The sequence below is a fragment of the Saccopteryx leptura genome, chromosome 3, assembly GCF_036850995.1.
Source record: "Saccopteryx leptura isolate mSacLep1 chromosome 3, mSacLep1_pri_phased_curated, whole genome shotgun sequence".
In the NCBI taxonomy this organism is placed as follows: Eukaryota; Metazoa; Chordata; class Mammalia; order Chiroptera; family Emballonuridae; genus Saccopteryx; species Saccopteryx leptura.
The window spans coordinates 159313449-159336186 of record NC_089505.1 but is presented as its reverse complement, the minus strand read 5'-3'; the positions used below and the strand labels follow the sequence as shown (position 1 = coordinate 159336186).

General features: G+C 41.0%; 1 protein-coding gene across 3 annotated transcripts in view; it reads right to left on the bottom strand.

Moving 5' to 3' along the window:
- The window catches only part of SAMD13 (sterile alpha motif domain containing 13), a 91427-nt gene that overhangs the window by 51934 nt on the left and 16755 nt on the right, over positions 1-22738 (bottom strand). For all 3 annotated transcript variants that reach the window (XM_066376668.1, XM_066376666.1, XM_066376667.1), the window contains exon 3: positions 13343-13454. In XM_066376668.1, coding sequence (XP_066232765.1) covers positions 13343-13454 — 112 coding nt within the window. The remainder of the gene's footprint in view (positions 1-13342; positions 13455-22738) is intronic.

The following is a 22738-nucleotide window of genomic DNA, read 5'->3' as shown; positions in this document are numbered from 1 at the left end:
CCTGCTGGGTCCAGCGAGTAGCTAGCAAATAGAGGTAGCAGAAAGAGAAAATCAGATGGAATTCAGACTTCTCTGTGGCTCATCTTGTTGGGGAGAAATAAAATTTGGGTATCCAGCAGAGACTGAGGGGTTAGACCCTGGAGTAGGGGTCACATTCCCTGTACTGAGCTACAGTCCAAGAGACCCCTGAAGTAGAAGGTCCCACTAACATTTTAGTCCCAATCTCAGCTGCCTTAACCAAACAAGTTTGCATTCTGTGTAGAGGTAGGTTAGATGAAGCCAGTCGGGCCCATACTACAGTCTTTCAACAGAGGACTCTTGAAAGTCAAGACTGCTGCAAGAGGAGCTGGAACATCTGAAAAGCAGAGGCAAATATTTCAGAGCTTGCAGCTTGTATGGAGCTGCTGACAGCTTTAAGCAGGAGGAAGCTGATCCTTATAGACAGGTTGGCTCCTCCCACACTATCCAGGCACAGAAATCACCGACACAAACAGCAAAAAGAGCAGTAGCTGATGATAAGTAGCCCACAGCGGATTAAAAACAATAGATGGTGCCAACCCAAGAAGATCTAGAACCAACACAACTAATAGCTGGAAGCAGAAAACTTAAACCCCAGACTCAGCTAGCTATTCAAACAGCAAACCCAAAAAAGGAGTCCATATACACACAAAAAAATGGGAAGACAGAGAAATGCAACCCAAATCAATCAACAAGAGAAATCCCTAGAAAAAGAACTGAATGAGATGAAAGTAACCAAATTACCAGATGCAGAGTTTAAAATAATTATTTTTAGAACATTCAAAGATCTTAGAGCAACAGTGGATAGACATAATGAACACCTAAATAAAGAGATAGCAAGCATCAAAAAGGACATTGAAATCATAGAAAAGAATGAGTCAGTAACGACAAATACAATATCAGAAATGAAGACACACTAGAAGGAATTAACAGCAGGCTGGATGAAGCAGAGGATCGAATCAGCAATCTAGAGGACAAGATAAATGAAAGCATGGAAGCAGAGCAGCAAAAAGAAAAGAGGCTTTCAGGTTTATCCCAACCTGAAGGGAAGGGGGAAGGGCGCTGTAGGCAGGGAAACAAGGGAGATGTTGAGGGAATATAGGGGAGGGGGGATGCATTCAGGCTGACCCTTGAATCTATGTAAACATAATTAATTAAAAAAATTAAAAAGAGGCTCAAAAAGACTGAGGAAACTCTAAGAGAACTCTGTGACAATATGAAGAGAAACAACATTCACATCATAGGGGTTCCTGAAGAAGAGAGAGAACTAGGGTTAGAGAACCTGATTGAAGAAATCATAGCTGAAAACTTCCCTAAACTGATGAAGGAAAAAGTCACACGAGTTTAAGAAGCACAGAGAGTTCCATTAAAAAGGAACCCAAAGAGGCCTACACCAAGACACATCATAATTAAAATACCAAAATTAAGAGATAAAGAAAGAATACTAAAAGTGCAAGAGAAAAGCAGTCAATTACCTACAGAGGAGCCCCCTTAACGACGACATCTGACTTTTCAAAGGAAACACGAGAAGTCAGAAGGGAATGGCAAGAAATATTCAAAGTAATGCAAAACAGGAGCCTACAACCAAGACTACTTTATACAGCAAGGTTATCTTTTAAGATTGAAGGAAAAATAAAAAGCTTCCCAGAAAGAAAAAAGAAACCCTAAAGGAATTCATTACGACCAAACCAATGCTGCAAGAAATGTTAAGGGGTATGCTATAAACTGAGCAAAGGAAAGAATAAAATGGCAATAAACAACTACATATCAATAATAACCTTAAATGTAAATGGATTAAATGACCCAATCAAAAGACATAGGGTAGCTGCATGGATAAGAAAACAGGACCTATACATATGCTGTTTATAAGAGACCTACCTCAAGACAAAAGATACACATAGACTGAGAGTGAAGGGATAGAAAAAAGCATTTCACACAAATGGAAATGAAAAAAAAAGCTGGGTAGTAATACTTATATCTCACAAAATAGACTTTAAAACAAAGGCAATAGTAAGGGATAAAGAAGGTCACTACATAATAATAAAGGGAGCAAACCAACAGGAAGATATAACCATTATAAATATCTATGTGCCTAATATAGGAGCACCTAAATATATAAAGCAGACTTTGATCGACATAAAGGCCAAGATCAACAGCAATACTATAATAACAGGGGATTTTAATACCCCAATAACATCAAAGGATAGATCCTCAAACCAAAAAATTAACAAAGAAACAGCAGCCTTAAATGACACATTAGATCAACTAAATTTAATAGATACCTTCAGAACCTTTTACTCTAAAGCAGCAGAATATACATTCTTTTAAAGTGCTTATGGTACATTCTCTAGAATAGTCCACATGTTAGGACACAAAACAAGTCTCAATAAACTTAAGAAGATTGAAATCATACCAAGCATCTTATCTAATCAAAATGGCTTAAAATTAGAAATTAACTACAATAGAAAAACTAAAAAACATGCCAAAACTTGGAAACTAAATAGCATGTTATTAAATAATGAATGGATTAACAGTGAGATCAAGGAAGAAATAAAAAATTTCCTTGAAACAAATGAAAATGAGCACACAACAACTCAAATTTATGGGACACAGCAAAAGCAGTCCTGAGAAGGAAGTTCATAGCATTACAGGCATACCTTACGAAGCAAAAAAAAAGCTCAAATAAAAAACTTAACCTTGCATCTGAAAGAACTAGAAAAAGAACAGCAAGTAAAGCCCACAGGAAGTAGAAGGAAGAAAATAATAAAGATCAGAGCAAAAATAAATCACAGAGAGGCTAAAAAAACAATACAGAATATCAATGAAACCAAGAGCTGGTTCTTTGAAAAGGTAAACAAGATTGATGAACCTTTAACCAGACTCACCAAGAAAAAAAGAGAGAGGACTCAAATAAATAAAATTAGAAATGAGAGTGGAAAAGTAGTAACTGACACAGCAGAAATACAAAGGATCGTAAGAAAATACTATGAAGAACTGTATGCCAAAAAACTAGACAACCTAGATGAAATGGACAAATTCCTTGAAACATAATCTTTCAAAAATCAATTTGGAAGAATCAGAAAACCTAAACAGACTGATTACAACAAATGAGATTGAAACTGTTTTTAAAAAACTCCCAACAAACAAAAGTCCTGGGCCAGATGGCTTCACAGGCAAATTTTAACAAATATTTAAAGAACTAATTTCTATTCTTCTCAAGCTATTTCAAAAAATTCAAGAGGAGGGAAGACTTCCAAGCTCTTTTTATGAGGCCAGCATAATCCTAATTCCAAAACCGGCAAAGACAACACAAAGAAAGAAAACTATAGGCCAATATCCCTGATGCATTTAGATGCTAAATTCTCAACAAAATATTAGCAAACCAGATCTAGCAATACATGAAAAAAATCATACATTATGATGAAGTTGAATTTATTCTGGAGAGCAAGGCTGGTACAATATTTGCAAATCAATCAATGTGATTCATTACATAAACAAAAGGAAGGAGAAAAATCACATGATAATATCAATAGATGAAGAAAAAGCATTTGATAAAATCCAGCACCCATTTATGATCAAAACTCTCAGCAAAGTGGGAATACAGGGAACATACCTCAACATGATAAAGGCCATCTATGACAAACCCACAGCCAACATCATACTCAATGGGCAAAAATGAAAAGCAATCTCCTTAAGATCAGGAACAAAGCAGGGGTGCCCCCTTTCACCACTCTTATTCAACATAGTTCTGGAAGTCCTAGCCATAGCAATCAGACAAGAAGAAGAAATAAAAGGCATTCAAGTTGGAAAAGAAGAAGTAAAGCTATCATTATTTGCAGATGATATGATATTGTATATAGAAAACCCTAAAGTCTCAGTCAAAAAACTACTGGACCTGATAAATGAATTCAGCAAGGTGGCAGGATATAAAATCAATATTCAGAAATCAGTGGCATTTTTATACACCAACAATGAACTATCTAAAAGAGGAATTAAGGAAACAATCCCCTTCATTATTGCAACAAAGAAATAAAGTACCTAGGAGTAAATTTAACCAAGGTGGTTAAAGACTTGTACTTGGAAAATTATAAAACAATAATAAAATAAATAAAGGAAGATACAAACAAGTGGAAGCATATACTGTGTTCATGGATAGGAAGAATAAACATCATTAAAATGTCTATACTACTCAAAGCAATGTATAAATTCAATGAAATTCCTATTAAAATACCAATGACATACTTCAAAGTTATAGAAAAAATATTCCAAAAATTTATATGGAACCAGGAAAGAACACGAATAGCTTCAGCAATCCTGAAAAAAGAAGAATAAAGTGGGGGGTATCACACTCCCTGCAAGGCCATTGTACTCAAAACAGCCTGGTACTGGCATAAGAACAGGCATACAGCTCAATGGAACAGAACAGAGAACCCAGAAATAAACCTATGCCTCAATGGTCAATTGATATTTGACAAAGGAAGTAAGAGTAAAGACAGTCTCTTTAACAAATGGTGTTGGGAAAATTGGACAGGTACATGCAAAAAAATAAAACTAGACCACCAAATTACACTATTCACAGAAATAAACTCAAAATGGATAAAAGACTTAAACATAAGTTGTGAAACTATAAACATCTTGGAAGAAAACATAGGCAGTAAGCTCTCTGACATCTCTCGCAGCAATATATTTGCTGATTTATCTCCACGGGCAAGTGAAATAAAAGACAGGATAAACAAATGGGACTATATCAAACTAAAAAGCTTTTGCACAGCTAAAGACACTATGAACAAAATAAAAAGACAAACCACACAATGGGAGAACTTATTTGACAATATGTCCAATAAGGGGTTAATAATCAAAATTTATAAAGAACTTGTAAAACTCAACACCAGGAAGACAAACAATCCAATCAAAAAATGGGCACAAGAAATGAATAGACACTTCCCCAGAAAGGACATACAGATGGCTAACAGGCATATGAAAAAATGTTCAACTTCACTAATCATCAGAGAAATGTAAATTAAAACCACAATGAGATAACACCTCACACCTGTCAGAATGGCGCTCATTAACAAAACAACACAGAAGAAGTGCTGGCAAGGGTATGGTGAAAAGGGAACCCTCCTGCACTGCTGGTGGGAATGCAGACTTGTGCAGCCACTGTGGAAAACAGTATGTAGTTTCATCAAAAAATTAAAAATGGATCTGCCTTTTGACCCAGCTATCCCACTTTTAGGAATATATCCTAAGAATACCAAATCACTGATTCAAAAGAAGACATGCGCCTGACCTGCAATGGCGCAGTGGATAAAGCATGGACCTAGAAAGCAAAGGTCGCCAGTTCGAATCCCTGGGCTTGCTCTGTCAAGGCACATACTGGAAGCAACTACTACCAGTAGATGCTTCCTGCTTCTCCCCGCTCATTCTCACTCCCCCTCTCCCTCTCTCTTTCCCCTTTCTCCAAAAACAAATTAAAAAAAAAAAAAAAAAAAAGACATGCACAACCATGTTTACTGCAGCATTGTTCACAATAGCCAAGATCTGGAAACAGCCCAAGTGCCCATTAGTGGATGAGTGGATTAAAAAGCAGTGGTACATATATACTATAGAATACTACATGGCCGTGAAAAAAGGGAATCTTACCTTTTGTGACAACATGGATGGACCTGGAGACTATTATGTTAAGTGAAATAAGTCAGGCAGAGAAAGAAAAGTATCATATGATCCCACTCATATGAGAAATCTAATGAACAATGTGAACTAAGGAACGGAATAGAGGAAGAGGTGGGGTCAAAGGGACCAGAGGGAAAGGGGAAGAGAGGATGAGATCAGAGAGGGGAAAGGGATTAGAAATTATGTATACATAACACAGAGACAAACAGAGCAGGACAGCAAATCCCGGAGGAAAGGGGGAGGGTGTTGTGGAGAGGGAGCACAGGGGAACACGGGGGTGGGGGGAGAGGGAGATATATTTGATAGGACACTTAAATCTATGTAAACACAATAAATTTAAACAAACAAACAAAACCCTTGATGTTCTTATTGCCCTTTTCTAAGATCCCCTTTTTTAATATTTCCCTCTTCTTACCCCTCCTATGAGTGCTGATGACTCTCACATCTCTGTTTCTAGGCTTCCCTAGTCCCCTGAGCTGCATATTAGATATATCCACTTATATGACCTACAGGCCTTCAAATTTAATGTGCCCCAGACTGTACTCATTACAGCCCCTTTAAAACTTACCTCCCACAAACATTTTGATTAATGGCAATACTTTACAACCACCAAACCTGGAAACCTGGCTTCCATGGTCTCCCACCTACAAGCACTGAGCTCAATCCTGGGGCTACAGCAGAAAACCAAGATGCGACACATCTTCAATCTCCACTGTTAACGATCCACTAAATTACTCTGTCTGTTACCTGGACCCCTATTTAATTTTCAGTCCAATACCTTGGCATTCATTGGACAACTCTTCATACTCCAAGGTAGTTGGAGTTCTCGAGAGAAGCCATGTCACTTCATGTCCCCATGCCTTGGTATTTGATCCTCCCTCTGCCTGAAATCCTCTGTGCTTCCTTCAAATGGTTCTCAAACCTCTAGCATGGTCTCAGGTGGCTTTATTGAACTAAAGAATACTTGTAATAATGAGCATTATTTGACTAGAACAGTCTTATATTTACTTTAATGGATGTTAAGAAAAGTTATAACGGCCATGGAAACAACATGAATAAGCCAAGAAGCACCACACACCTGTTTATCTTATGATGTCTTATACTGTTCCCATTTCAAATGACTGATTTAAACTGATTTTTGGTTTATGGAGATCTACTTCAATCAAAAAGTCAAAAAATTCTTTCCTTATCAGTTTCACTTTCATTCTCTCGGCCATTTTCTTATTGTTAGCACTACCCCTTTGTTTCTGAACTCTCTTCTAAATGTTTGTGGGCTGAAAGGACACAGCCGAGTTTGAGTTGCCATTTCCCCTGTTTATTATGCTATAAAATATTTTAAGCATTTCAGAGGCCTTCATTGTTAAGAAACTTCAGATGTCAAAGCACCGGGAATATTTTCAGTTCTTGGTACTATGAAATGCTGACAAAGTAATGAAAGTCATTTCCAATTCGTGGGGTTTTAGCTGGTCTAATTCAGAGCAGGGTTTACCATTAAGCTAATGAAGCTTAAGTTTTGCCTCAGCAATCTGCATTCATAATTTTGTAGTTTTTCTCCCCAAGGCAGCCTGTTAAAATTGTATAACCTTTAACTCCCCCCACCCCCAAAGCCTGGGTTTGTCCTGGGTCTTAGAAATTATCCATCTAAAATCACTAGAGTTGAACTCCGTGTTGCCAAGACATAGAACACAGGCTCAGTGTGGCTCCGACAGGCCTCCCACTTGACTACTCCCTCTGAGATGGTTAGTGTTACTTGGTACTTTGTAGTAGTAAGAAAATTTACTTAAATTTATGAAGACAGCAGCCTCAGAAACATATCAAAATTTAGCAAAAAGCCAACTGAAAAGAAATGCCAATCTCTGCATTGCAAATTAATGGCTGAAACAATCAGTTGGGCATTTCAGAGTAAAACACTTCTTATTCATGTGGTTTGAGTAAGTGAATTGATAGAGTAAAATTAATTTGTTATCTTAAGTTACATATTATTTTGTCATGATGCTCTGAGGAGTAAAAGTCTGAGTGATATATACTGTTCTAAAAACAGAATCATTGACGTCACTGTTCGTTTGAGGAATCTGAACAATGTGAATTACATGACATTGATTGAATGGCAGAACTCTATCTTTGATCTTCTGAGTAGTATTGAGTCTATATATTATGATTGTGTAAGTCAAAGAGATAAAGATGGAAATGAAGTGACTACACTACAAATGGGCAGAGCTGTCTTTGTGACTTGCCAGCAGGGGCCAGCGGGAGTGGTGAAGTGGCTGTCCTGCACAGCCAGATGCCTTCATGGTCATTAAAAGCCTTGTCAACAGCACTGGTTTTGCACCAAAGAATGGTGCTCATTCAGCCTTCAGAGAGAGACAAAAGTGACCCCGGTCGTTAATGTTCTGTGCGAGGAAGGTGGCAAAGTTTGTGAATGAACTTAATCGAAAGGTTCTCTCTTAAAAACTAAAGTTCATTGAAAAGTAAAATTTCTAAAGTATCTTTGACTCTTGAAAACCAGGCAACCTATATCCATGGGCAAGTGCCAATTTTTTATCATCTAGACATGAAAATTCAACTGTGTTTATACAATAACATGGTGGTTTGGTGCCCTGTGCTGTGCATTGCAAGCATACCATGAGGGCATGATGTAATATAACACTTTACTATTAAAGCAGGAGCTTGAGCAATATTCTGCTTAACTCCACATTCACTATAGATATCTGAGTCCTAGAAAGGCAAACTCCAGGATCATCCAGTGACTACGGGTCAATCAGGAGAGAAGAAACCAGGAATCATGCCCTTCACCACAGTCTAAGAGGTCTGTCTGCTAAGACTCTGGGGAAACTGCCACCACACCGTGACGTTCGTGGGAAAGACAGATAGCACTGACAGTGCTGGAATCAGCACTCCTCAGGAGGGGCTCCCACAGTCTCCTGTTCTTATGGGCCAGCAAACCCTCTGGAGCACAATGTTAACGCAGCCTGTGGACCCAACATACCACAGGCCCAGACACACCCTGAGGGAGAGCAACATCACTGATCATAAAAGGATAGTGGCCAGAAACACCACCCAACACTCGCGCGCGCGCACACACACACACACACACACACACACACACACACACACACACACACACCTGACACTAGGTCACTGGTGGGCTATGTGCAGGGGGCTGTGCAGGGGCCCAGGCCTTCCCTTTTGACAGTTCTTTTGGCCTGTTTTATGGGTCACATCAAAGGTTCAGATGAGGTCTTCCGAAGAAAACTGAATGGAAATAACTGTACCAGAGGGAAATTCCATAGGGATAACTGTCACGTGGCAGTTTACCTGAACAGAGAAAAGGAGATTACACAGAGATCGCCAGCTTTCTCCAGTTGCCTCTCTATACCATAGGAGCACGGGACACCCTTGTTGTCCTTTGGATGAATGTCACTCAGTGGCCTGACATCTTCCAAGGGAGCATGCTGCTAGAAAGCCACATCCGAGTCTGGTTGCTACAGCAATATAGTACCCAGTTAAATACTGTGAGACCACACCAGGGAGACTGACACTCTCCCGCAAGTCAGCCCATCTACGGTAGACCTGTCTGGATCAGGGTCACTGCTCGGGCTGCTACAACAGGTACCATGGATTGGAGAGCTTAAACAATAGAAATTTACTTTTCACAGTTCTGGGGGCTAGAGGTTCAAGAACACAGTAGCAACATGGTTGGATTCTTGTGAGAACCCTCTTCCTTGTCTGCAGATAGCTGCCATCTTGCTGTATCCTCACATGGCAGAGAGAAGGAGCAAGCTCCCTGCTCCTTTCTTTTTAGGGCACTAATCACATCACAAGGGCCCCACCCTCATGACCTCATACAAATCTAATTATCTCCCAAGAGTCCCACCTCCTAATACCATCCCACTGGGAGTTAGGGTTTCAACACACACATTTTTGGGGAAACACAAACATTCAATCCATAAGAGTCAGCCATGAAACTAAGCTCCCCACATCTCTGGCAACCATGCTCCCCTTTCTGGACTTGCCCTCTTCTGTGGTGGTCTAGGGCAGTGGTCGGCAAACTCATTAGTCAACAGAGCCAAATATCAACAGTATAACAATTGAAATTTCTTTTGAGAGCCAAATTTTTTAAACTTCAACTATATAGGTAGGTACATTCCTTATCAAGGTAGCGTGCACACGTCGTATTTTGTGGAAGAGCCACACTCAAGCGCCCAAAGAGCCGCATGTGGCTCGTGAGCCGTAATTTGCCAACCAGGGGTCTAGGGGATGGTCTCCATCTCTGCCTGCTTGCATTTAAAGGCAGGGTGGAGCCTTCCCTGAGGAGATTTAAGGATGCCCCTAATGTGACCTAGAAAACGTGTCTGGAAAAGTCACGTTTTTGGGCTGGGGGCGAGCTGCAGTTTTCCCACTAGATGGAATTTGGTGAGTGACAGCTGACTGCTAAGGTTCACCCCGGAGGTGAAACACGGAAGGCCGCTGAAGCCTGATGATGGGAGAGGAGGCTACGGTGGTAAAGGATCCTAATCACAGCGGCGACTGGTCTTGTCAGCCTGGGCCTGTCCAGGTACTCCCTTCTCCCCCTCTCTTAATGAGCATTTAAAGAGGAAAGACAATGAGACTTTCACAGGAGGAGGAAGGTTTGGATAACTTCTGGAAAATAATTCAAGGTAGACTCTTTCCCCTAGCAAACTGCCCTTCCATGAGAACAAGGAGACTCCCGTGTCTGGACCACACTTGCAAACTCCAGTCCTCTGAAAGTTCCTCTCTCAGGCTCCTGAGTTGGCAGGATCTGTCCAGTAGCAAGATGATACCCCTTGAAGAACTTCTGAATGAAATGCTTTGGAAGAGTTTGTTCCCTTTTGCCTCAAAGAATTCCTAGTGCCAGAGTGATGTCATTCCTGGGACAAAGCAAAGGGCCTGCTCCTGGACCAAGCTAAGAGCTTGTCAGTTCCACTTCTGGGTCCTGCACAGAATCCAGGAGCCCTAAAGAACAGCCCTCCCCCAGTCTGGGACACATGCTTTAGAGGGGTCTGTGCAGAAGCTCACTCTGAAAAACACTTTTGGGCAGCCGGGAATCCGGCCAGGAGACCTTTTAGCTCAATCTTTTTTTGTTGTTGTTAACCTTTCATAATACTGTTCAAATTTAGAGGTGAGTTACTCAACTGCAATGACACAAATGGACTTTCCACCACTACAAAACAAAAAATATGTTCCAGGTGATCAGCGGTCCACGTTCCAACCTGAGCTATTTTCCTCACAATTTTGTTATAAAAATTTTCAAACATACAGAAAAACTGCAGGGCTATTATAATGACCATCCATATTCTCACCCCCTTGATTCTATAATATGTTCTCTACTTACTTTATCACGTCTATCCATCCCTTTATCCTATTATTACTCTATCTTTTGATGCATTTCAAAGTTATATACATTGGTAAGTTGTAAGACTAAATACTTCAGTGTGTACATCATTAATTATTTTTTATAGTTATTTTCCTTTTGAGGTAAAATTTATAGCTTATGTAATGCAATAATCTCATTAGTATATACCCAGGCACAGGCAGTGACCAATGCATGTCCGATAACACAAACTCCTATTGAGACACAGACACTGCAACACCCAGAAGGCTCCTTCATGCTCCTTCCAGTCATTCTCTCCCACCGATCCACAGGCAACCACTGGTCGGACTTTTTCTACCACTGACATTTTTTACCAGTTCGCAATCTTTATCTAAATGGAACTCCCATGGTCTATTTGTGCCCCCCCCCCCAATTTATATGTTAAAACCTAATCCCCAGGGGATATCTGGGGTATTAGTAATGATATTAATAGGTGGGGCCTTTGAGAGGTGATTAGGTTATGATGACAGTGTCCTCATGAATGGTATTAGTGTCCTCAAAAAAGAGGTCCCATAGAGCTCTCTCACCCCTTCCTCCACATGAGAACACAGAGAAAAGATGGCTGTCTAGCAAAGCAAGCATTCACCAGATACAAAATCTGCAGCCGTCTTGATCTTGGACTTCCCAGCCTCTAGAACTGTGAGAAATATTTGCTGTTTATAACCCAGCCCATTTATGGTATTTTTGTTAGCAGCAGCACAGAAGGACTGAGACAGGAACCATTCAGTATGAACTCATTTATGGGAGGCTTCTCTCACTCAGCATAATGTTTTGAGACTCACCCAAACTGTTATAGTTGTCAGCAGTTCATTTCTTTTTATTACTGGTAGGATTCCATTGTGTGATTATACCACGATTTGTGTATTTGTTCTCTTATTAATGGATACTTAGCCTTCCATTTTTAGACTATTATGAATAAAGCTACTAAAAACAATTTTGCACAAATCCTTTGTGGACATACATTTTCATTTCCCTTTGGTAAATACTGAGGAATGAACTTGCAGGTCGGGGCAGATGTATGAGTGTTTATGTTACACTCCCACCAGCAATGTAACAGAGTGTGGTTGCTCCACATTGTCAGCAACATCTGGATTTATCAACCTTTCTAATTTTAGTTATTCTGGAGGGTGTGAAGTGATTTAAACTGTTATTTTGGCAAATGTTCTAAATTAACAAAAAATATATAGAGATCAAGTTTGAAAGAAATTTTGGCTGAAGGAAATCTAGAGGTTGTCATATATATTAGAAAAGTTCAACTATCCAAACCCAGCTTGAGAGAATAAGAAAGGGCTAAAAGGGTATGGAAGAACCAGTCAGACATCCTTCAGTTCATAATGTTCTCGACTATACTGTAATATTAGATTTAATGCTAGGAAAGGCCAGCCTTTACTGTGGGGAGATAGAAGCTGTTTCCCTGCAGAGCTGGTCCGGTGTGGACCACAGCACGCTGACCAATTTTGCTTCCTTATGGTCAAAGCCCCTTGAGCACCATTCCTACAGATTTGACCCAGCCTGAAAATGGGGCCAGGAAATCACCCAGACAATTGGGAGGGGACACCCTGCTCCTCCTCCCTCTTTCCAATACCAACCCTGACCCACGGAAAGGGAATGAGCATCTGGGGGACATCAACATTGTGCTAGGACCAATTCTAGGCACTGTGTGGACATTGTCCGTGAATCCTCACACCACCACTCCATCAAGCGAGGCACTGACAGCTTTGTGCTACAGATGTGAAACCCAGACTCAGATGCAGAAACTTGCCTGGGTTGCATAGTGTTAGAAGAACCAGGATTTGATGAAATCCTGTGCTCTTTCCACTCTTCTTTGCTAAGCCCCCGGACAGCAAACTGAAGGGGTTATTAAGCTCAGTTGGTGTGAAGGCCAGTAGTAAATGGGGCTGCATGTCTCTTAGATTTGTCCCTCCCTTTTCATTCTTTTCTGTTTGTGTTGAAGGTAGGGCAGCGCTGTCTTTCAGAACATGCAGATGTAAATGAGCTTCAGCCCTCCTCTCTGCAGCTGTGGCTGTCTCAGGGCTTGGGTTTTTCTCATGCAGGAAGGAATCATTAGCTTGTCACTTCTTTCCTTCCCTACCCGCCTCATTTTCTTAGGGCCTGACAGGATTAGGAGTTGGTATGCAGGTCACGCAGGGAGCCTCACCGATTCCCCACTGCTCCCTGTCCTCTTCCCCCTTGCTCCCTCTGCCTCTGCGGAGAAGGGAGGTAACTGTGTCCATCATGTGCTTCTCCAGATTCAGTTACCTGTTCCTGAAAAGCACGAGCTTGCTCCTCAAATCCCGCTGTTCGGAAGTAGTTGACGACATCCATGACGGCCCAGTCTGCAGGATCCGGAGGTCTCCCGTTCTCCATGGAGCTGCAAAACACAAACCCGACTGCCGTCAGGCGGAGCAGGCCACACGTGCAGCGGGCTCAGGGCTCCTCCAAGGGCCGGCCAGTGCAGGCCAGCTGAAACCACGGCCTTCTCTTTCCCGGAGGCCTGGCATCCAATTTACCCCCTCAGGACCATCGTCATTCTTGTGTTTCTTGGTTCAGAAGATAATTGCTCTCACTGGCTCAGTCACTGCTTTCCTAATAAACCATTAGACCTTCAATATAAAACATTTCCTCATGTACTGTTTTTTAATCCAGAGATATTAAGAGTGGACCAGTGATTTCTGGCAGCTCACAGTATGATACTCCCGACTCAAGAATACTGGGCCCTTTACAAAATAGCCCTAACATGCCTGCCTTTCCCCACCGCCTACGACCTCCGCATCCGCATCCCCACTTCCATCCATCTCTCCACAGCTGAGACTGTGGGGTAATGCACCCCCCCACACACATCTGCCATGCCTCTCACATCTCTGGGCCTCAGCGTCTGTGTTCCAGCCACTGACAGCACCCAGCCCCATTTGTTTCTACCCAACGAAACCCACCATTCCTACTTAGGGCATCCTAGCTCCATTGCCTCCTCCTTGGTAAGGCATTTTCTTGCTCTACCAGGAGCTGTTTTAGTTATAACACCTTTACATTGGAGAACTCCATTCAGACTCTCATTGTGGTACTATCCCCACTGGATTGGATTATCAAACTGTCTCTCCCACCAGAGTGACAGACATGGGCTAGAGCAGTGGTCAACAAACCGCGGCTCCCGAGCCACGTGCGGCTCAATCAGGTTGAGGACATTTTTAGCAAAGGCCAGCTTAGGAGTATCCTAATTAAGTTAATAACAATGTACCTACCTATATAGTTTAAGTTTAAAAAATTTGGCTCTCAAAAGAAATTTCAATCGTTGTACTGTTGATATTTGGCTCTGTTGACTAATGAGTTTGCCGACCACAGGGCCTGGACCGTTTCTCATTTACTATTCCTAGTGTCAGGCATGTGGTTAGGAGCTCAGTCAACGTTCAAGTGACTAGACATGATCAAGCATTTGTCTCTGAAGGTGGGTGGGTAACCTGCTGGACTGGATTTAGAGAGGAGGGGCAGGAGAAGCGGAATAAGGGAAGAATGGCAGGGACTCACAGTCACTGTGACTGCCTCATTGCTATTTGGGAAATATTTGTCTGGATTTTCCTACACCTCATCAAAGATGATTTCTCCAAAGTGAACATCCAATCACATTATTCCCATGCTTAGAATCCTCTAAAGACTTCCCACTGCCTTTAAGATAAATTCCAAATGGTTTATTTTGGCTTAGGAGGTCCCTTCAGTACAGAGCTCTTGCTAGCTCTCCAACTAGGGATACACTTGTGAGTAAACAGACACGGGGCTTGCACGTGTGGACGTTCGGTTCTGGGGGAGACACTGATCAGGAACCATACAACTAAATGCCCAGCTGCACATCGGGAAGTGTTAGGCACAGTTTAAAGGGTTAGAGAAGAGTTTTGTGTGGAAGTTTCTTATGAGGTATACTCTAGAAAGCAGCCAAAAATTAAGCAGATGAAAGAGTCTAAAGAAGACTATTCCAGGCTCTTTGACAGGTAAACAAACTACCAAGACAGCCATGCAGGTCTTAGAGGCCACATTGAGGATTCTGGATTAATGGGTACAAGCAATGGGAATTTGAGAAATGGTTTTATGCAAACTGATCAGATCCACATTTTGAAAATAGTATTGGAGAGGAACCAGAAGGAAGAAGGGGTGCCAGTGAGAGGTCTATTGGAGTCATCCAAGCAAGAGATCCTGGTGAGCAAGACCAGCATAGTGGCTGTGGAAAAGGAGAGAAATGTGTGCATTTAAGAACTATTTAACCAATAAAATCAGCAGGACTCAGTGGTGGATTAGACATTGAGAATGAAGGAAACAGAAGAGGTTGAATGGTTCATTCATTTAGAGGACACCCCAGAGTTAGTAGGATGCACTGAATTTGAGGTACCATCTATATTGAAGCAGAGATTCATTGAGCACATGAGTCTAGAGCTCAAAGCAAATGAGTGGGCTAAAGGTACACATTTTGGGGACAAGCATTTAGATGGTGATTGGAACCTTGGAGAAGATAAGAAGAGAATTGGGGGCCCTGGTCAGTTGGGTCAATGGTAGAACATTGGCCCGGCGTGTGGATGTCCCAGTTCGATTCCTGGTCAGGGCACACAGGAGAAGTGACCATCTGCTTCTCTACCCCTCCCCCTCCTCCTTCTCCCTCACTTTCTCTCTCTCCTCCTATAGCGATGGCTTGATTTGTTCAGAGAGTTGGCCTTGGGCGCTGAGGATGGCTCCATGGCTTTTGCCTCAGACACTAAAATAATGGTTCCATTGCAGAGCAATGTAGCAGTGGCCCTAGATTGGCAGATCAATGCCCCCTAGTAGGCTTGCTGGGTGGATCCCGTTCAGGGCACATGCGGGAGTCTGTCTCTCTGCCTCCCCTCCTCTCACTAAAAATTAAAAAAATAAAACAAATAAAAAAGAAATGGTCCTAGAACTAAGCTTGCAGTGGTTCAACATTTAGTGAAAGTTGAAAATATTCATGTTAACTTTTAATGGAAATGAAATTGCCCAGACTTTGGGGATTCCTGAAAGTACCAAACATCCAAAAGTCCCGGGTCTAGCTGTACCTCTGCCTCCCTTCCAGCAGAATGTTTTGCTCATCGTAGGAACTTCAAATTTTTGATGAAATAAACAAACTTCTGTCCTAGCTAAAGAAAAGGGAGTCACTAATAATGGCACATGTAATCATTTATCAACACAGCACTGAATTTAAAAATGCTTATTAGTTAAAAGTGTTTTCCATTTGGGGCTTAGGGATTCTGAATCTGTAAACAATCATGCCATGTACATGCACACTCATGGACATGCATATTCATGTGTACATATATACGCACACACATCTTCCTACCATTAATAGGCTATACACACACACACACATATGGGAAAAACTGCTTTACACCATAGCACTGTCAAACATTAATTATGCAATTTAATATCAAAGCTACATGGGTTGAAAAAAAATTATCCATGTGCTGGGATTTTCTACCATTCCACTGACATAAGCAACATGAGCTGATACTGGGAACTCTCTTTAAGATACCATTTTCCTTCTCTCTCTTGCTTAAAGTGGGCTTGAAGAATGTTTGGAAAGGACCTCATTGTTCCAACAAACCTTTTAAGTTTTTTAATCAGCTCACTTCTAGTAGTGAGCACGGAGTCCCATTGCGTACACTTTTAAGTGCCCCAGAAAACATCTGAATTCACCTTTCCTGTGGATGGCTTCAATTAGCTGCCTCTCTTCTTAAAGAATAGTTATCTAATTGTAATAACAAAGTATGCTATGTTCTAATTTTAGGGTAGGAAGCTTTTCTGATTCTATTCTGCTGGGATATGACATCATCCCATCCATAATTCCGAAATATTCTTGAGCACTAGCCACGCAGAGAGTAAGAACTTTGCACAACTGCTGGCAATGTACCATGAAGAGTGGGAACAATGGGGAACTGGCTGCTCTCTCATTCTTAGGGTGTGGGGGTCCATGCAGAAGACACAAGGGGAAGGAACCAGCCAATGCATTTAATACGTGACCACCGAAGTTTAAGCCTGTTAGCTCTCACCACCCCTCAAAAATAACTTAGAAGAAGAATCATATTGTTAGACTGCTCATGTCCTGAGAGGATAAATCTGTCTATCTTCAACTCTGTAGCTCTCCAGCCCTTGGCACAGGTCTGATGGTACACTGTCGATACACAGTAAAGTCCTGTTACTACAATACGTGCTTCATTTATTATCAACCTCCCAGCTACTTGTGAACTGGCTGATGTATCCTGTTTTTAAAAAACTAAGGCCCAGAATGGTTAAGACACCCAAAATCACATAGTAGATAAAGCCAATATTAGATTCCTTATATGCTTGCCTCCAAATCTATGCTTTTTCCACTCTACTTACCCACTGATACAACAAATACTGACTAAAAGCCTACCGTGGTCTCAGTATTGTGCGAGAAGCAGGGTTAAGGATAGGAATGTGTAGGCAGGCCCTGCCTTCAAGAAGCTGGCAATGTGATGAGGGGAAGCAGACAGTGAACAGTGAGCCCTAAGTCATACTAGCACTGAGGGGTGAACAAGTGCTACTGAGGACACAGCTCTGGAGGGCCCAGTGAGTCCTGCTGCCTAGGACACTTGAAGATTTTCAACAGCAATTTTGAAAGGCATCTATTACTCCAAACACACACTAAATTAGCTCTGAGAGAGGATAGCTCTCAGAGGCAGATACATGCAGGCACAGTGTCACTTCTAGGTGGTTTATGTTAAGGCATGGTGGATGATGTAACTGGGCCCTTCCTGTGGTTTCAACAAGTTTTTTTAGGAGAAAACTGGAGAAGATCCGAGGCAGTGTGATGGCAGGGGTTGGGAGGCCAGAGTGCCAGGGCCAGTGACATATGTGAGATATTTCAGAGGATAGATTTAAGCATCACTTTTCCCCAACGGGAAAGACATACTTCTCCAGAAGGACTATTGTTTGTGGCCAAACTGAGACACTTTGTTCCCTTTTAAATGGACCATTCTCTCCAAATCTTTTCTTGTAACTTGTGCACGTCAAATTCCAGAAGGAATTTAAATGGTGCCATTTAAAACACCTCCCAGATGGTGTTTCCCATTGTGGCTGCTAATATCGCACTGATGAAATGAGATGGCAGATATAAAATTTCCATTATCATTTAATATTTATTATTCACTATTATCATAGCAAAATGTTTCTTAGAATACAATGTATAAAGACAATCAGTTCATGAATATTTGCCCAGGTTTGGAATTTTAAAAATACATATATCCATTTTACCTTATTATAAAAAATTAGCAAGAAGTGAGGGCAGAATTCATCTACAATCCTATCACTTTATCAGATCAGTGTTTCCATTTAACCCAGTCACCTTTTGGTCCCAGTGCATATGGTTAGATACATCATAGATTGATAAAAATTATATCATGTGTGAATAATTCACAGTGGGAAATGATTACCCCTTAATTAAACAATCACCTCACTCCTAAAAAGAACTAGAGAGACATCATCATGGGAACAGAAATGCAATAAATAACAAATTTGGCAGATACATGCAGATGGGGACCTTATAATGAGCGTTTTCATGTTGGCACATTATACTGTAATTTTAAGTGCTGGCAGTAATAGTCTCCATTTTCCCTTTATACATTAGCGAAGGCATGTGGAAAATAGTTGAAACTCTCTGAATCTAGTATGTCTATATTTTATAGTACTTACAGTATTATGGATTCTGAGGTTGATCAGACGAAGAGGAAATTCTGGATAAATACAATCCATATGCGATTCAAAATCCCATTCTATGCAATAATTGCATTTCTGCTTCAAAGTTCAGAAGTTACTTTAGACACTGGTTAATATATTATGGTGATATAGTTATCATACTACTCTGCTTATAAAGCTAATTCACAATATTACTTAAGTTTCCATTCAGAAATGCACTCTAACTTTGTACCACCTTGATCTTTAAAACTGACTTTCAAAATTAAATTAAACTACTCTTTGCTCCTGTCTCAAAACAGCCTTTGGCTAAAAGCAATATAATTCTGATTATAATAAATTAATATTGATCTTTTTGCCTATGACATATCTTAGAACCAAGCAACTAAATGACTTTAGTTTATCTCCATTCCTTTCTCCCTCTCTCGTCATCCTAACAGGCAGGGATATGGCTACAAGGCAGGCAGGTCCCAAAAGAGAAAGATGATTCAAAGGTTCTTGACAGGCCATTTTTCATTTTTTAATATTCATATAAATAAATGTTGACTGCCTTTAGCTGCAGTATGCCGAAGCAATGGAAGCATGGAAAAAGCAAATTATTCTTCAAGCCTTCTGTATATTCCAATTTTTTTAGTTTGGCATTCAGGGATTTGATTCAAACAAACTTTCTAGACTTATTTCCCATTCCAGGTATGTACTGAAACCCAGCCGAGCAAAATCCCGGACTTTCCCATGGCCACAGCTTTGGTGACGCCACTCAAAACCCTGTCTGGCCAACTTCCAGGGATTAGCAAGTTACTTGTTTTTAAAAGGTACTGGTTCAATGTTCCCTTCTGAGTATCCTCAGTCAATCTTTTATTTCAATCATTAATTACTTTTTAACCTGCCTATTATGAGCCAAGCACGTGATGAGTCTCAGAAACTCAGAGTTTAGCGAAGAGGAAAACCTCAAGTCAGCTGCACGATAAAGAGGGCCATGTGTGTTCCCTGCCGTATTCCAAATAGCGGTTACAGAACAGGAGGACGAGATAGACGAGGGAGGAGGGCAGAGAAGTACAAGTCATCAGGGCAGTGTGAGTCAGGCCCGGCTGGGTGTGCATGAGAGGCTCTGGAGGCCTGAATCAGCAGCAACACCAGGAGCAGGTCCCAGGAATGGGGGTGTGGAGGCATCTTCCCGCATCATTTCTTTCTGCTATAATATAATAGATATCCTCCCTCCGGCTGACGCTTTCCTCTGACAGGACACAGCACTGTCCTTGCATATGTCCTCTAGGAATGTCTCTCCCATCGCCCCACTCCATCTTTTTAAAAGAAAGGATCCTACAGCTGCTTTTCCCACCTGTTCTTAACTTTCAGGTACAAATAAAGATCTCTCAACTTCTGTAAATAATGATACTCCTCTCAAACGGAGTTAATGAAATTCTGGTTTTTATTTACTATCAGATACAATTCATGCCAAGATTCTTGCTAAACACAAAACATACAAAAGTTTCATATCCCAGGCATTAAAACAAAAGACGATTATGTCAAGGCCGCCTGAAGAGCTTCCCCTCCCTGCTCTGAGCCACGGCACAGTGGACCACCCCAGGGGACTCTGGTATGGTTTCATTGCTGGGACAAACTTAGTTTTCTTCCCATAGGGATATCAAAAGCACACCAGAAACTATGTAGAAAACCACAACCTTCAAGGCTGCTATTGTATAAAAAATATATGATGCATGTTTGTGAATTCTGCTGGCTTTGATGAAAGCTACTGTTGTTTTCATGCTTAAAATGTGGTATCATGCTTAGCTAACTCTAGTTTTATGCATTTTACACTCTTGAAATGTATACTTCTTTAAGGCAGTTATTTGCAGTAAACATACTGGTATAAATCAAAACAGTAAGCACAATTCTTAACCCAAGTTATCATTTCATTTAAGGGAATAATCAAACACTTATCATAAGATCATATGATAAGACTGAATTGTGTCCCTGCAGATCTTATGTTGAGGCCCTAACCATGAATGTGATTGTATTTGAAGCTTTTAGGAGACAGGGTAATTAAGTTAAATGAGGACATAAGGGTGGGGTCCTATTCTGATAGAATTGGTGGTCTTATGAGAGCCATGTGCATGCACTGTGGAAAGTCAGTGTGAGTAATACATTTCTGTTGTTTAAGCTACCTATTCTATGGTATTTTGTTATGGCCACTGAAGCTGACTAATATATCATATAACAAAATGAACAGACAGCCATAAAATATTAAGGAATGAATTTTAGCTTCACTAAGAAAAATACCACTGTATCAGTTACAAGTATCACTATTAACTCCTATATATTATCTGTATTCAAGAAATATACTCAGTGGTAGAGTGTTGGCCAGGCGTGTGGATGTCCCGGGTTCAATTCCCAGTTACTGCACGCAAGAGACGTGACCAACAGCTTCTCCATACATCCCCCTTCTCTCTCTCTTCTCCTCCCATAGCCATGGCTCAGTTGGTTCCCAGGGCTTGCCGGGTGGATCCCGGTTGAGGCACATGCAGGAGTCTTTCTATCTCCTCTCCTCTCACTTGGAAAAAAGAAGGAAAAAATATATAGCACTCTAACTTATCCCACCAAACATATCTGCAGAAGGGTTACAGCAGATCCTGATTAGAAAGGTCACTTTTCAATTTTAAATTAGTGGCTCAGTTTTCTTCCCTTCTCCCCCTCTCCATTTTCTTTCTTCTCCCTTCCTTTGTCCTTCCTCCTTCCTTTGCTCTCTCCTTTTCTTCCTCCCTCCCTCCTTCCTTCCTTCCCTGACTTCTTTCCTTCCTTTCTTCCAAACTATCTGTTAAGAAGTATTTGGTACTTAGCTACTTCAAACGTCTTAGGAGTTTATTTTCCATGCTTTTGGTGTAGATGTATCTTACCATCATGATCATGCCCTGTCCCAGAGGCTGCTCCCTGGAAAGAACAGCATCCCAGGCGCCATCCTTCACCGCGTTCAAGGAGAGTGGGGCAGGCAGCGCAGCTGGGGGGTCTGAGGAGGGTAGAGGAAGCAGATGGGAGGGGCCTGATGGGGGCAGACTACCCGGGAACTACCTAACAAAATGGATACAATCACCTAATTGCTTTCAAAGAAAATACATCTAAGGGCTGCTGATTATTTATGTGACGCCACAAAAGGACAGGATTAGCAGTAAATGAATGAAAATTAAAGCCAATGATCAGATACACAATTTGTTCTATCAGTTTCCTCTTCCTCTTTCCTTGAGGATCCAGGCAAAGCTTCCAGGAAAATAATCAAAAATCCTGTGATGTTAGTCACTCAACTGTAGATGTGCCTGCTTCCCTCACAAATGTGAGGGAGCCTGACTGATATATAGATTTCTGTTACATGTAAACATGGTTGGATTATTTTTAAAGAGGTAAGTAATAGTAGCCATTAGGATTATTGTTATATGAAAAGTCTCTTTGATAATTCTACACTGAAGTTGGAATTTTGAAATTTTTAACTTGACTCTAATGTTTATGTGTGTCTTCTGTGCAATACTAATAATTTTTAACTTGACTCTAATGTTTTACTTCTACCATTCATCTCTTAATCCTTGAAAGCAGGTGGGCAAAAATGATAACTTATTTAACTTAATGCTTAGCTTAATAGTTAATATAGTTAACAGTCTTCAGAGAGGGCTATCGCAAAAGTGAGCATTAACTATATATGGTCAAATAATTTGACTATGGAGCCAAGGATATACAATGGGGAGAGAAAGTGTTCAATAAATAGCTTTGGGAAAACTGGACAGCCACATGAAAAACAGTGACACTGGACCACTGCTTTATACCACACATGCCACACATGAAAATTAACACAAAATGGAAAAAAAATTTTAACATAAGACCTGAAACCATAATATTCCTCGAAGAACACAGGGGCAATACACTCCTTGATGTTGGTGTTGGTAATGACATTTTGGATCTGACTCC